Below are 12,861 nucleotides of genomic sequence, written 5' to 3'. Positions count from 1 at the left end.
GAGGCGGGGGAGGAGAGACACAGGCTCACACCAGGCCCCGGCCCTCACCTCTCTCCACTTGGTGGAGCACTTTATCTCCCAAGACTTCCCTGGGAGCTTTGGCAACAGCGCCCCCCTCCCACAGCTGGGAAAGGTCTATTCCTGAGTGACTCGGGTTTTCGCTTCCACCGAAGATATTTAGAGAACACAAACTAAAACCACCTGCCCAAAGCCACTTCAGGGGCCAGGACCGAGCGGCTGCAGTTCAGTTCCTCATCAGGGCTGCTGTCGCTAATAGGGGACCTTTGTGGGCACCAGAATAGGGCATCTTTGGATGGAAGAGGTCTTTCAGGCTCAAGTCTGGTCCCCATTCGCCATGTAACTTGTGCAGTCAGCCACCTGTGCCACTGTGCAGGCAGGTGCTCTCCTACTCTCAGCAGCCTGTAGGTGCACTTTTAAGATATGGAATCTGGGCCCCAAAGTGCATCTGTTTTTGAGCCTTTGTGTTCTGTTTTATTTATGACTCAGTTTCCAAGTAAAGACGATCTTGAAAAGTCCAACTTGGTCACGGTTGCTCTTAGAGGGAACAGGAAAGGAGCCAGATCCAGCCCATCGGAACCAGAGAAAGGAAAGTATCTCAAGGGTGACCTCGTGGGGAAGGTCAGAGGAGGCGGGCAGAGACTGAGGCCCAGCCTTAGGGGCCCCCACCCCCACCCAGAGGGCCCCTTCCTTGCCCAGCGTCCACCACCCAGGCTCCCCTCACCCTGAGGCTGGGGTAGCCAGTGCCGCCCCCACCCCTGCCCCCCGGGACTCCGTGCAGCCACCTCTGACTCCCTGCCATCCTCCTCCCCCTGGAGCTCCTCTGCCGCCCCCCAGACCCACTCACCAGGCGGCACGCAGCGGCAACAGGACTCCCCCACTCCCTCCACCAGAACCCAGTCCTGCAGATGCAAGAGCCAGGCTGGACATGCAGAATTGGCCACCTGCCCATCCCCGGCCCCCTCCATCAGCCGCCGCCCACAATTCTGGCCTCTACACACCGCTCCCCGTCCCACCCCTGCTGCCCACCCAGGCGCCCCCTGGCCCGCCTCACCTGGGGGCAGCTGCCCAGTGGGCAGTAGGGGGAGCAGCGTGCTGAGCCGTCGTGCAGACACTGGCAGACCCTGCAGGGGGCTGCTCGCCAGCGCTCACCCACGCGGTGGACCCGGCCATCCTGCTCACAGCCTTCACAGGGCTCTGTCTGGCACCTGGGAAGCGGGGGGTCGCCCCTCACCTGGTGACCAGCCCACCCTGGCCTGCCTGGGGGAGGCGTTTCCCAGGACTTGGGACTTTCGGTGATAACAAGTCCTGGAAAGTCCTGGGCCACAGGGGACACTTGATCATCCCATCACCCTGACCCCACCCCTGAACCAGACCGACTGCAGCTGACCCAAGAGAGGGCTGTGGAAGCAATCTGTGCCAAGGCCCTTGGCCAGCAGAGCCAGTCTCAGAGGGGGCTGGGCAGGCAGATATGGCTACTCGCCCCACACGCCTCCCCCTAGGTACCTCCAGAGGCACAGGGTGCAGACCAGAGGGTCCGTACCCACCCCCGGACCTGTGGGATCCCTACATCCCCCTTTTGGACCCACTGGGCATAAAACTGATGCAGAAGGCCAGGGGTCCCCAAAGATGTGCTGAGAGTCCTGGTGTTTAGACTAACAGGGGCACACAATGGGGGTGGTCCTCATCTGGGCTCCGGCCCGTGGAAGCACCTCGAGTGAGGAAGGGCACACACGGCAGCTTCCCAGATGGGAGCTGGAGGTGCAGTTCCTGGGGCGCAGTACCTGCGGGCCTTGCGGTGGAGGCCCCGGCACTGGTGCCCTCGACCGGCCGGGCGGGGGTTGTTGGGGCTCCGGAAGGACCACTGGATGCTCCGGCTCCCACAGGGGCCCAGGCACTCAGCCCAGGGGGACCACGCTGACCAGCCGCAGTTCACTGAGGAGGGGGGCCACGAGTCAGGGCTGGGGGAGGCAGGGCAGTCTGGGGGAGACCAGAGCCCCTCCGGAAGGCTCGGGGTCGGGCTCACCCGTGCAGTCTGGGCTGGGCTGGCAGCGCCGGGGCCGCCCATCCTGGCAGACGCAGAGCTGGCAGTCTGTCTTGACGCGCTGCCCGGGCCAGTAGCGGCCGCCATCCACCAGGCAGGGGCACTGCCGTGGCCACACGCACTGCCCCCGGGCACCCAGCACCTGCCCCGCAGGGCACCAGCAGCCTGAGGGAGGCCCGGCGTGAGGCCTCCCTGCAGAGAGCTCAGCTGGGTGGACAGGCCCCCTTCACCCCAGGTCCAGAGCCCCCTTACCTGGGCCGCCACAGGGCCGGTTGGTGGGGCACGCGGCCTGACCAGAGATGTCATCACAGGTCAAAGGGCAAGGGGCGCAGGCATGGAACACCAGCTCCCCAGAGCAGGGGACGCTGGGGCAGCCGTCCTGAGGGCAGGGTCCTGGAAGGAGGTCATTGCAGGTGGGTCCCCATCGGGGACAAGCTACCCCCACCACCGCCCCTCCACCCTCCCTCTGCTGTGCCCGCCTCCCGTCCACTCACGGGTCTCCCGGGTGCTGGGAGGGCCTCCGGGTAGCATGGCACATGTCCGGCCGCCATTCTGGGGTGGGTGGCACTCCCGGTGGCGAGCCGTGACTCCCCCGCACGGCTCAGAGCACGGGGACCAGCGTGACCAGGAGGTCCATGCACCGTCCTCTGTGGGGGCCGAGGGCCAGCCAGCGGGGTGGGGAGCGGCTGTGAGGCTGCGGGGGCCCGGCGCCCTCCTCCTCCTCCCCACTGCTCTCCGCAAGCCCTGCCCGCCACGCTGGGCTCCTGGCGTCCAGGCACGCCCCTCACCTGGGCAGGCAGCTGCGAAGCAGGCCCGAGTCTGGCGCTCCGGGCCGGGGCAGTGCCGCAGCACCGGGAGGCTCGGGGGCAAGCAGCGGCGACTCCGGCCCTGCGCCCCGGGCCCACATGTCCGGCTGCACGGCTCCCAGGGACTCCAGGGCCCCCAGGCCCCACAGCCCTGCTCCTCTGGGGAGGGCCCTGCCGTCCCCGCCAGCTCACAGTCGGGCTGCCCGTCGCACACCTAGGGTCAGAACAGTGGGGTCGGAGTGATTCGTGCTTTGAGGGCACCGGGGGCTCTGGCCTCCCACACCAGCCGCTCCCCAGCCTCACCTGCTGGAATCGGATGCAGAGGCCATCCGGGCAGGAGTATTCTGGGCAGGGAAGCCCTGTCTGGTTGGGGCCTCCTGCGGCCCACAGCCCCTCTGAGGGAAGAGAAGAGAAAACACTTAGGTGGAAGAGGGAGCCACGTCCCCGGCCCGCATCAGACTTGGCCTCCACCAGGGGAGGCCCACACTGTCCTCACCCCGGGGACAGGTGGGGAGCCCATCCCAGAGCCGCTGGGGGTTCGGGCACAACTGGGGAGTCAAATCACAGGGGGAGAGACTCCTGCAAGGGGACAGCTGGGTGGAGCCCGCAAGGGGTAGGGCTCCAAAGGCATGGAGGAGTTGTATGCATACTAAGTCACTTCAGTCTTCCAACTCTGCGACCCCATGGACTGCAGCCCACCAGGCTCCTCTGGCCATGGGGTTCTCCAGGCAAGAATACTGGAGTGGGTTGCCATCCCCTCCTCCAGGGGATCTTCCCGACCCAGGGATCGAACCCTAGTCTCCAGTGTCTCCTGCACTGGCAGGAGGGTTCTTTACCACTAGTGCCACCTGGAAAGCCCAAAATGTTAATCTCAGTCATGTCTGACTCTTTGTGACCACATGGACCAGAGCCCAGCAGGCTCCTCTGTCCATGGGCTTCTCCAGGCAAGAACACTAGAGTCAGTTGCCATTTCCTTCTCCAGGGGATCTTCCCAACTCAGGGATCGAACCCAAATCTCCTGCCTTGCAGGCAGATTCTTTTACCCCTGAGTCACCAGGGAACCCTGGAGGAGGCCAAGTATGAGACAAAAATCACAGGGGGCCCAGCCTGGCTCAGAGACACCTTTGGGAGGGTGCAGGAAGGCAGGCCACAGGGAGGGGAGGAAACGGGGCCTATGGACAGCTCCCCCCCACCACCACCCCGGTGGTCAGGACAGTGAAGGTCTGACTTGCAGGGACACAAAAGGACCCCCTAGTTTTGGTGGGGAGAGGCTGAGGGGAGCCCCCCAAACAGGTCCACCCCCTGCGGCAAAGCCACTCAGGCCTGCCCTTTTATCAAAGATAGAAAGCCCTTTCTACTCTCTTCCTCCGCGCCCTCCCCGGGCTGCGTGGGCGGGAAGACGTTCTCAGAGAGTTTCTCAGAAGATATTCAAGGAGCACAAAACTCGCTCCAGGCTCGGATGCCTTAGACCTAAGTCACTCTCTCTAGCAGGGGCGCCTGGGTTGGGGTGGGAAGAGAGGGCGACCCGCCCGCCAGTGCGTGTCGCGGCCAGGCTCTCACCGCAGGCTCCCGGGCCCTCGTCCGAGCCGTCGGGGCAATGCGGGACGCCATCACACAGCTGCTCCGCGGCCACGCAGTGCGGGCCGCGCGCGCAGGGCGCGTGGTGCGGCGCGCAGGGCCGGTCGCAGCCGCTCTCGTCGCTGCCGTCGGCGCAGTCCCCCTCGCCGTCGCAGCGCCAGCCCCGGGGCGCGCACTCGCCGCTGCCGCACGCGAAGTCCAAGGGGCCGCAGGGCAGCGCTGCGGGGACGTCCTCGCTAGACCCCGGTGGGGCGGACCAACTCCCCGCAGGCCGGCGGGCCCTTCCACCGCCGCCGCCCTCTCCAAGCCCCTCCGGGGTCCCTCCCTGCGCGCGGCCCTCCCCCTACCTTCGGCCCCTCCCCAAGTCCCGTCCCTCCCGCATTTTGATAACCGATTGGTTTTCCTAAAGCTCTCCCCTCATCCAAGAATTCCCAACAGACGCCACGGCCGTTTAGAGGCGGCTTTGAACTCCTGGGAAGAAGGTTTGGACTCATTTCGGTCCTCTCTCCCTTCGCCTCCTTCATTCCGTTGTCTCCAGGCAGCTGGTCTGTGCCTTACTCCTACCCCCGCCCCCAACATGTGCCCCTAGGTCTCCCCCTGAGACCCTGTCCCCTCCCTCCCAGGCCTCAAGATGCCAGCTTTCTAATGTCCTTTCCTCCAGGAGGCTCACCAGGGCTGACGCTGGCCAGGGGGGTAGGTGCAGTCTCCCAGGAGACAGCAGAGGGGCCAGGCAAGGTACCAGCGGGGGGAGTGGGCAGAGAGGGGAGGGGGCAGTGCCCAGGCCCCTCGTCAGCTCCGTCCAGACAGTCCCAGACTCCGTCACACAGCCGGATGGCCCCCAGGCAGGTACCATCGATGCAGGACACCTCTCCAGGGGCGCAATCCAGCTGCCCTGTAGCCAGAGAGAGGGGCTGGTCCCAGGGTACTGCTCCTCAGGATGCCCTCTCTCACATGCCTGCAGGTGCCCACTTTTCAGCCAGAACCTGCACTGGTGAAGGAGGAGAGGCAGGCAGGTGGGGGCTCACGAGACGGATGCCTGGTAGGCTGGAGCCGGGATAGGGACCACTAACCCAGGCAGGACTCCTCATCAGCAGCGTCCAGACAGTCGGGGTGCCCGTCACAGAGCCGGGCCGGGGGCACGCAGTGCCCATCGGCACAGGCCAGCGAGTCCTGGGGGCACGGGCAGCCCTGCTCATCACTCCCGTCTCCACAGTCATCCTGCCCATTGCAGAGCAGGACCAGGGGCAGGCAGCGGCCGGAGCTGCAAGACACGTGCCCCTCGCCACAGCCCAGGGTGGCACAGCCTGGGGCAGAAAGGGCCGGCAGGCTCAGGACACCCACAGAGGCTCCCAGAGAAGCCCCAACACCAGAAACCGGGGTTGAACCCTGCCCACAAGTGGCTGGCAACTGGACCCGCAGCTTAGGAAGCAGCCCTAGGACACGTGCTTTCATTGGAGGCCTGACCGACCACTTGTCACTGCCGCACGCCACCCAGGACACTCACCCTCCTCGTCTGAGCCATCGCCACAGTCATCCTGGTTGTCACAGAGCCACCCGTGGGGCACACAGCGCCCGCTTTCCTGGCATGGGGTCTCTCCCTCCGCACAGCCAGGCTCGGGCTCCACACAGCGGCCGCCGTCGTCCCCACAAAGCCACTGACTTTCCCGACACGTGCTGAGGACAAGGCATCCAGGTATCAGCGGCAGCGCTGGGGTTGGCCAGCCCAGGGCACGGGGGCACACCCCACGCCCTGCTCACCAGTTGCCACAGTCCTTCTGCAGCACCGTGCCCGGCGGGAAGAAGCTGCCCCCCCACTCGCACGGGCAGGCAGCCAGCTCCAAGCAGATGCCTCCTGAGGGCACAGACGGCAGGGCTCCAGCCAAAGAAGCACGCCGTCACCACGGCCTTGTGGCCCCTCCGCACCCCCCTACCCAGAGCCCCCTCCCCTCTGCCCACTCTGACCCTACACACCGTGTAGCAGAGTCCCCTCGGGGCAGAAACAGCCCTCCACACAGGTGACGGCCCGGCAGGGCCACCCAGGCTCGGGACGGTGGTCTTGGCACGTGGCAGGGCACGTGGGGCCACAGGCCTCATACACCTGGCCCCCCTCACACTGCAGAGCTGGGTGGGGAGGAGAGAGGCCTGGGTCACTGCAGGGCAAGGCCCCAAGAAGCAACAGCAGTGGGCGAGCCAGCCCAAAGCGAGGCGTGGAGGGGCACCGGGGTGTATGGATGGGGTGGATGTCTTGCTGGGCACCTGCCAAGGCTATCTGCGACAGAGCAGTGATCTCAGCATGTTTGGTTCACCTAGGACAGCGTCTGGCTCATAGTCAGCACTCCAGGAATGAATGAATGGCTCTCAGGCCAGAAATATCCCCAAAGGAGCTGAGCAGGTGGCGAGACGGGGTAACGCAAACCGAGGGCTGGGCACACTCACGGCAGAGCTCCTGGCTGCGCCAGCGCACATGGATCCCGTGCCGGGCACACTCGTCTGCGTAGGTGGCAATGGCCGAGCAGAGACACTCACAGTCGCCCCCCGAATCGCAGCTGTGGGAGGGAGCGGTCAACCCCACCACCACTCCCCCGCCAACACACCCACACCCACCCCGGGTCCCCAGGCCTGCCCCTCTCACCCGCAGGCATCATACACACACCGCTCGTAGTGCGGCTGTGGGGGCACCTCCACGTGGCACCGGGCAAAGAGTGGCTGCAGCACTGCCCCGCAGCGGGCGCGGGCCCAGCCGGCCCGGTGTGCATTCACCTGCAGGGATGCCCCCGTGGACCAGCCAGACCCCTGTACAGCACCCCACCTCTGGAACCACCCCCCACCCCGGCTTCCAGCAGCTGCCCCCTTCCACCTTCCCCCCCTCTCCGACCCATCCTCACGGCACAGGGGTGCAGCAGGTCCCCTGGCTCCGGGCAGAGAGGACCGAGGCGCCAGGAGTGGGCAGCCAGTTCAGCGGTGGGCTCCAGGACCCCCTGGCGGCTCCGGAGGTCGTTACTGGCGTCTCCATCGAAGTCTCCACACAGGCCAGCCACCCTGCCGCGGAGCTGGGGGGACAGCTGCACCAGGACCCGGGTACCTGGACACAGAGTGTGGCAGGGGGGCTCTGGAGACGGATCTGGGGGCCTTCTTCAGGGCCGGGAGTGGGGAGAAGACCTGCTGGAGGTGGTGCTTTAGTCGCTCAGCCGTGTCTGACTCTTGCAGCCCTCATGGACTGCAGCCCGCCAGGCTCCTCTGTCCATGGGATGCTCCAGGCAAGAATACTGGAGTGGGTTGCCATGCCCTTCTCCAGAGGATCTTCCTGACCCAGGAATCAAACCCGGATCTCCTGCATTGCAGGCGGATTCTTTACTAACTGAGCTAAGGGAGTGGGGAGAAGGCCTAGGCGCCTATATCATGTGGGCCAGTTTGACCATCTGACAAGGGTACCAACCCCTCCGTGGGGGAGCTGGCTCCCTCGTGTTTGGGGCGGATGCTTGGCAGTGACAGACGTGAGACCTACCTATGCGGGGCTCAGGGCAGGAAGTAAGAGCCTCCTTTCTTAACTAAACTCAGGTTGGAGGTGGGGTATGGAAAATCTCCAGAGGGCAGATTCCCGAGTCCAGGACCGACTGTGACACCCTCCAGCCCCAGAGGCATCACTGCAGATGACTTTGCCCACACTGGGGGCCGTTTGGATTTCCTTTGATTTCTCAGTAACAAGTTATTTCTAAATCACCCGCTGCTTGGGGTTGGGGGGTGGGCTGTTAGGAGATTTCATTTTATTTCTTCTCTCTAAAACTTGCTGTTTTTTTTTAACTGTTTCTTTTGGTGAGGAGGTATTGCTTTCATAAGGCAGAAAGATGTAATGACGAAAGCGTAATTTGGAGACTCCGATCAGATGTGTGCAAGAGGAAGACTTTGCGGGGGGGAGCTGCAGGGCGTGGGTCAGATGACTGGGGGGTGGGGTGCTCACCTCCATCCCAGAGCAGGGTGAGGCCCAGGCGGGTGCTGAGGAGCAGGAAGAGGCCAGCGGGGCGCAGGCTCAGCCCGGGGCCCGAGTAGACCTTGGGAGGCGTCACACTCACCCCATTCACTGTCACTGCCCTGCCTGTGGGGGAGCAGAGGCATTCAGGCCCGGCCTCGGGGTCCAGGGGCTCCGAGATCCCCATGAGGCCCTCCCAGCCTCCCTCCCCTCCAGACTTTCCTTTGCTTCTCCAGCTGTGTGACTTGGAGCAAGTCGTTAGACCTCTCTGGGCTTTAATTTCCTGGAGCCTTCCAGAATCAGGATTCCCAACCAAGAGAAGAGTCAGCAGCTCCCCACCCTGGGACTGATGGCTAGCAGTGGGGAGATGTGGGAAACCCCAGGCCTCAGCTGTCCCCGCAGAGCTGTGACGCCACCCGGGTGGGGGCCCTCCTCCCTGGCCCACGTCACCCTTCAATGTCACAGCCACCTCTGAGCATGTGCACGACGGTGCCCTGTAGCCGCACGGTCAGCGCCTTGGTGCAGGTGAGGCCGCTGGCCCCGCAGGGTAGGTTTTGGGCGGAGACCGTGAACTGGCCGCTGGCCTCTCGCACCAGCAGGTACTCGCAGGCCCCGGGGAAGGTGAGGGCCAGCCCGTCAAATGTCACATAGTGAGGGGCGCCTGACGCCCAGCACCGTCCATCGCACCGCTGGCCCGTGCAGTGCCACTGGCGACCCTGGCACATGCTGTGGGCAACGGGGGAGAGGAAACCATCAGGAAGACCAGGACCTGGGGTGGGGGGGTGGGGCAGGCTAAATGCCGGGGAGGCAGCAGTCCAGATTCCAGGCAACGCCAGACAGACGCTCAGGTCAGAGAGATGCTGAGAGCTTCCACTGTCCAGGCCTGTCTGGATATCCCACCCCACCCATCATCCCAACCCCCAGCCAGGGGTCACTAGTCGCAGGGTCACAGGTCACAGGGCAGGGCCTACATACCACAGGTTGCAGTCCTCCTGGATTGTAGCGTTGGGCAGGTACCACTGGCCGCCGTGACGGCACGGACAGAGCTCAGGAGGCACGCAGCGCTCCTCCTAGCAGAGGCCGGGGACAAGGGGCTCCATGGAGGACTGCCTGGTGTCCCCTTCCTGCCAGCTACACCCAGCCAGGGGCCAGGGCAGGGCGCTGGCTAGCGGAGCCCCTCCCAGACATACCAGCAGCACGGTGCCTGGGGGGCAGACACAGCCCCTCGGGCTGCCTGGTGGGCAGAGGCGGTCTGCGTCAGGGCTGTCACAGGTGAGGAGGCAGGCTCCAGGGACATAGACGAGCTCACCGGGGCAGAAGGCCCGGGGCGGAGCGCAGCGGTGAGCAGTGCAGTTCCAGAGGCCCCTCTCCTGGCAGACGCTGCCGGAGGTTGGGAGGCAGGGGAAAGACCTCACTTCCAGGCCCCTGACCTGCCCTGGGACAGCCTCAGGATCCCAGGGGGTCCAGAGCCCCTAACCTTGTGGGAAGGTCCAGCTCCGATGCTAGAGACCTGAGTGTCTCACCCCCAACCCCAGTTGCCCCAAGCACAAGAAGTGTGACAAGCACCTGGCCACACCTGGGATTACACACTGCCAGCCTGCCCCAACACCAATAGGGGCCATTCTCTGGGCTCCGGGGAGGGGCCAAGATACTGAACAACTCTACTCCCAGTACCAGTGGGAAAAGGCTTTCACTGAAGTCTCACCCACCAAACCCCGGACTCTGGCACAGTGTCTGTCGATCTGGAACTTCTCTGTATGTCCTAACTCTTAGAGGAGCCTCTGGACCACACTCAACTGGAATTCAGAGACTTGTGTTCTGTCCTTTGTCATTAACAAGCTCTGTGCTCTGCAAGCTGTTTAGCCTCTCTGCACCTCAGTTTCATCGGCAAAATGGCAACAATTCTTCTACTTCCTGCTTTATTAGGGTATTGGGCTTCCCTGGTGGCTCAGCAGGCAAGAAACTGCAGGAGACCACAGGTTCGATCTCTGGGTGGGGGAAGACCCTCTGGAGGAGGGCATGGCAACCCACTGCAGCACTCTTGCCTGGAGAATCCCATGGACAGAAGAGCCTGGAGGGCTACAGTCCATAGAATCCCACGACTGAAGCAACTTAGCACGCACACAAGAAGTAAATAAGATTAAATAAGGTAATGTACATAAAGGTGCTTTATAAGCCCTAAAGTGCTCCACAACCGAGGGATGTGATCAGCGCTCTGATGGGCATGCCATCCTCCCCACATCTGTCACCCTGTTTCTCTGAGCTCCACCTTTTCACCCCCAAGCTCTTTGCCTCCCCCCACAGGTCTCCGCTCTCACCAGTGGTTGCAGTCCTTCATAGCAGCACTGCCAGGGGCATAGCGACGGGCCCCAAGCTGGCAGGGGCACAAGTTGGGGGGCACACACTGGCTCTCGGGGTCCCACAGCAGTCCCAGGGGGCAATTACAGCCGGCCACACAGCTGTCCAGCTCCCCACAGTCTTCAGGCTCCCCGCAGTTGTGACCACATGCTGGGGCACACTCCTGGTACTCCTGGCCACCGGGACACAGGACAGCTGGGCACAGAGACACATGCAGGTCAGGGGCTGCTCTGCCCCCCTGCCTCCAAAAGAAAGCAAAGCCAGCAATCTGCAGAGGTCAGAGATCCTTCTGGGACCCTTCCCTGCTGCAAAGCCCCTGGATCCCCCTGAGCTGGAAGGAGTGTAAGGGTCCAGCTGGCTGGCTAAGCAGACTCACGGCAGAAGGTCCGGTTTCTCCAGGAAGGCAGGGCACCCTCCTGGGCACAGCGCCGAGCATAGGCCGCGAGCACGGGACACAGGCAGTCCCGGCCAGGGGCGCAGCCACACACAGCTGCCAAGCAGCGCAGGTGGAACGGCTCCCTGTCCACCAGCCCGTGGCACTCCTTGGAGGGAGACGAGGAAATGGGTCAGCTCCTCCCCATGGATTCCCCACTGCCACCTCCCGGTGCTCAACAGCCCTGGCATGGCTCGGAGCAAGGCCCTCCTAGGAGCCCAGAAGGATGGCAGGGCAGGTATTGATCCCATCTTACAGGGGCAAACAGGGCAAGGGCCCCCAAGCTGGCTACCTGGAAGGTTGGGCCATGCAGGATGGCACAGGCTACTTCCGCGAAAACCTGGCGCTCAGTGTGGGTGCTGCAGGGGGAAAGCAGGGTGCTGGCCTCCAAGGAGCACGTTCCCTTGCCTGCCACCTGGAACTTGCTAGCAAAGGCGGTGATACTGGTCTCCACATCGCCGGCAGGGGTCAGGAAGTCATCCTGCTGATTTCGGGTGAAGGTGCCGCACAGACCCTGCACCTGGGCCACAGGAGTGGGCACAGGACAGTCAAATCCAGGCCCACAGCGGCCAGGCCCAGCCACTCACCTGCCCTCTGGGCATACCTGGTGGGCGTGGTGGGGGTCCAGGGTGATGTAGGCTGCAGAGTCAGACATTCCCCAGAGGATGCGGGCACCAGGCCAGCGCAGCAGCAGGAAAGAGGAAGAGGCCCGGGAGACACTGAGGCCCCCAGCTGTACTCCAGGGCAAGGCCACGTCCTGACCGTCGACCAGCACAGCTCCTGGAATAGGAGGTCTGTGAGGGGGCCACCCCCAAAGGGCTGGGCTAGGCCGATGAGGTGGAGGGAAGGCACATTTCGGGATGGGGCTGTTAAGAAAGGGAAGGACCCAGGGTAGGAGGTGGGGAGCTCCGTCTCGGTGGGCCACTCACCCTGAGCAAGGGGAACCGAAGTGACCCCTGGGAGGTCACCCATCCCACCCGAGCAACCCCCATGGGACCCTTAGCACCCACTTGGCTTTTGCCCTTGGAGTCAGTGTGCAGGAGGAGCTGGGAAGGGCCTGCCTGGACTAGGTATACCGTGAAGCCTTTCAGCTCCTTCAGAACCCTTTAACTGTATTTTCCCCTGAGATGGGCCGGGCAGAAGATGCCTGGGAAAATTGCCACAGGCCTTTCCGCATCTTCCAGAGATGGCAGAGTGAGGGGGAACCTGAGGCAATGACCTCGGTTGTGGGAGTCTAGCTGGAGAATTTGGGTTCAGGAACCACAGGGCGGTGTGGACAGAAAGTGCTGGAGAGAGGCGGAGTCCATGGGAAGAGGGGAGATGGAAGGAGGCCACTCCGGAGGGCTGTTGGGTGCAGAAGGCCTGGAAGGCGGGGACCCTGAGAGCTGGGGCTACCTGAGTCCCTGAGCTGGACGAGGATGTCCCCCAAGGAGACAGAGATGGCCTGGAGGCAGCTCCCAGCGTCACAGTCCCCGTGCTCCAGTACAATCAGCAGCTGCCGCTTGGCAAAGTCCTGGGCAGATGGTGAGGAACGTGGTGGGGGTGGGGCGGGAGGGTTCCTCCTGGGCCTTCTCCTGTTTTACTGGACGCCCATAGCCCACACTCGGGACAGCTCCCATAGAACTGTGCTGACCACTTGCCAGCAAGCCACACTCTG

The 12,861-nt window shown here is 63.8% G+C and overlaps 1 protein-coding gene across 1 annotated transcript in view; it reads right to left on the bottom strand.

Moving 5' to 3' along the window:
• The window catches only part of LOC128046812 (SCO-spondin-like), a 51,367-nt gene that overhangs the window by 33,139 nt on the left and 5,367 nt on the right, over positions 1-12,861 (bottom strand). Inside the window, 27 exon segments of the mRNA XM_052639020.1 lie at positions 866-920; positions 1,073-1,226; positions 1,803-1,953; positions 2,045-2,227; positions 2,315-2,455; positions 2,557-2,709; positions 2,851-3,082; positions 3,172-3,263; positions 4,429-4,678; positions 5,117-5,152; positions 5,154-5,338; positions 5,517-5,750; positions 5,951-6,120; positions 6,205-6,298; positions 6,418-6,567; positions 6,883-6,992; positions 7,079-7,206; positions 7,332-7,528; positions 8,405-8,539; positions 8,883-9,139; positions 9,389-9,483; positions 9,604-9,793; positions 10,732-10,966; positions 11,148-11,313; positions 11,497-11,724; positions 11,809-11,984; positions 12,600-12,717. Coding sequence (XP_052494980.1) covers positions 866-920; positions 1,073-1,226; positions 1,803-1,953; positions 2,045-2,227; positions 2,315-2,455; positions 2,557-2,709; positions 2,851-3,082; positions 3,172-3,263; positions 4,429-4,678; positions 5,117-5,152; positions 5,154-5,338; positions 5,517-5,750; positions 5,951-6,120; positions 6,205-6,298; positions 6,418-6,567; positions 6,883-6,992; positions 7,079-7,206; positions 7,332-7,528; positions 8,405-8,539; positions 8,883-9,139; positions 9,389-9,483; positions 9,604-9,793; positions 10,732-10,966; positions 11,148-11,313; positions 11,497-11,724; positions 11,809-11,984; positions 12,600-12,717 — 4,315 coding nt within the window.

The sequence above is a fragment of the Budorcas taxicolor genome, chromosome 4 (assembly GCF_023091745.1).
Source record: "Budorcas taxicolor isolate Tak-1 chromosome 4, Takin1.1, whole genome shotgun sequence".
Classification (NCBI taxonomy): domain Eukaryota; kingdom Metazoa; phylum Chordata; class Mammalia; order Artiodactyla; family Bovidae; genus Budorcas; species Budorcas taxicolor.
This window is presented reverse-complemented; position numbering and strand designations above follow the sequence as displayed.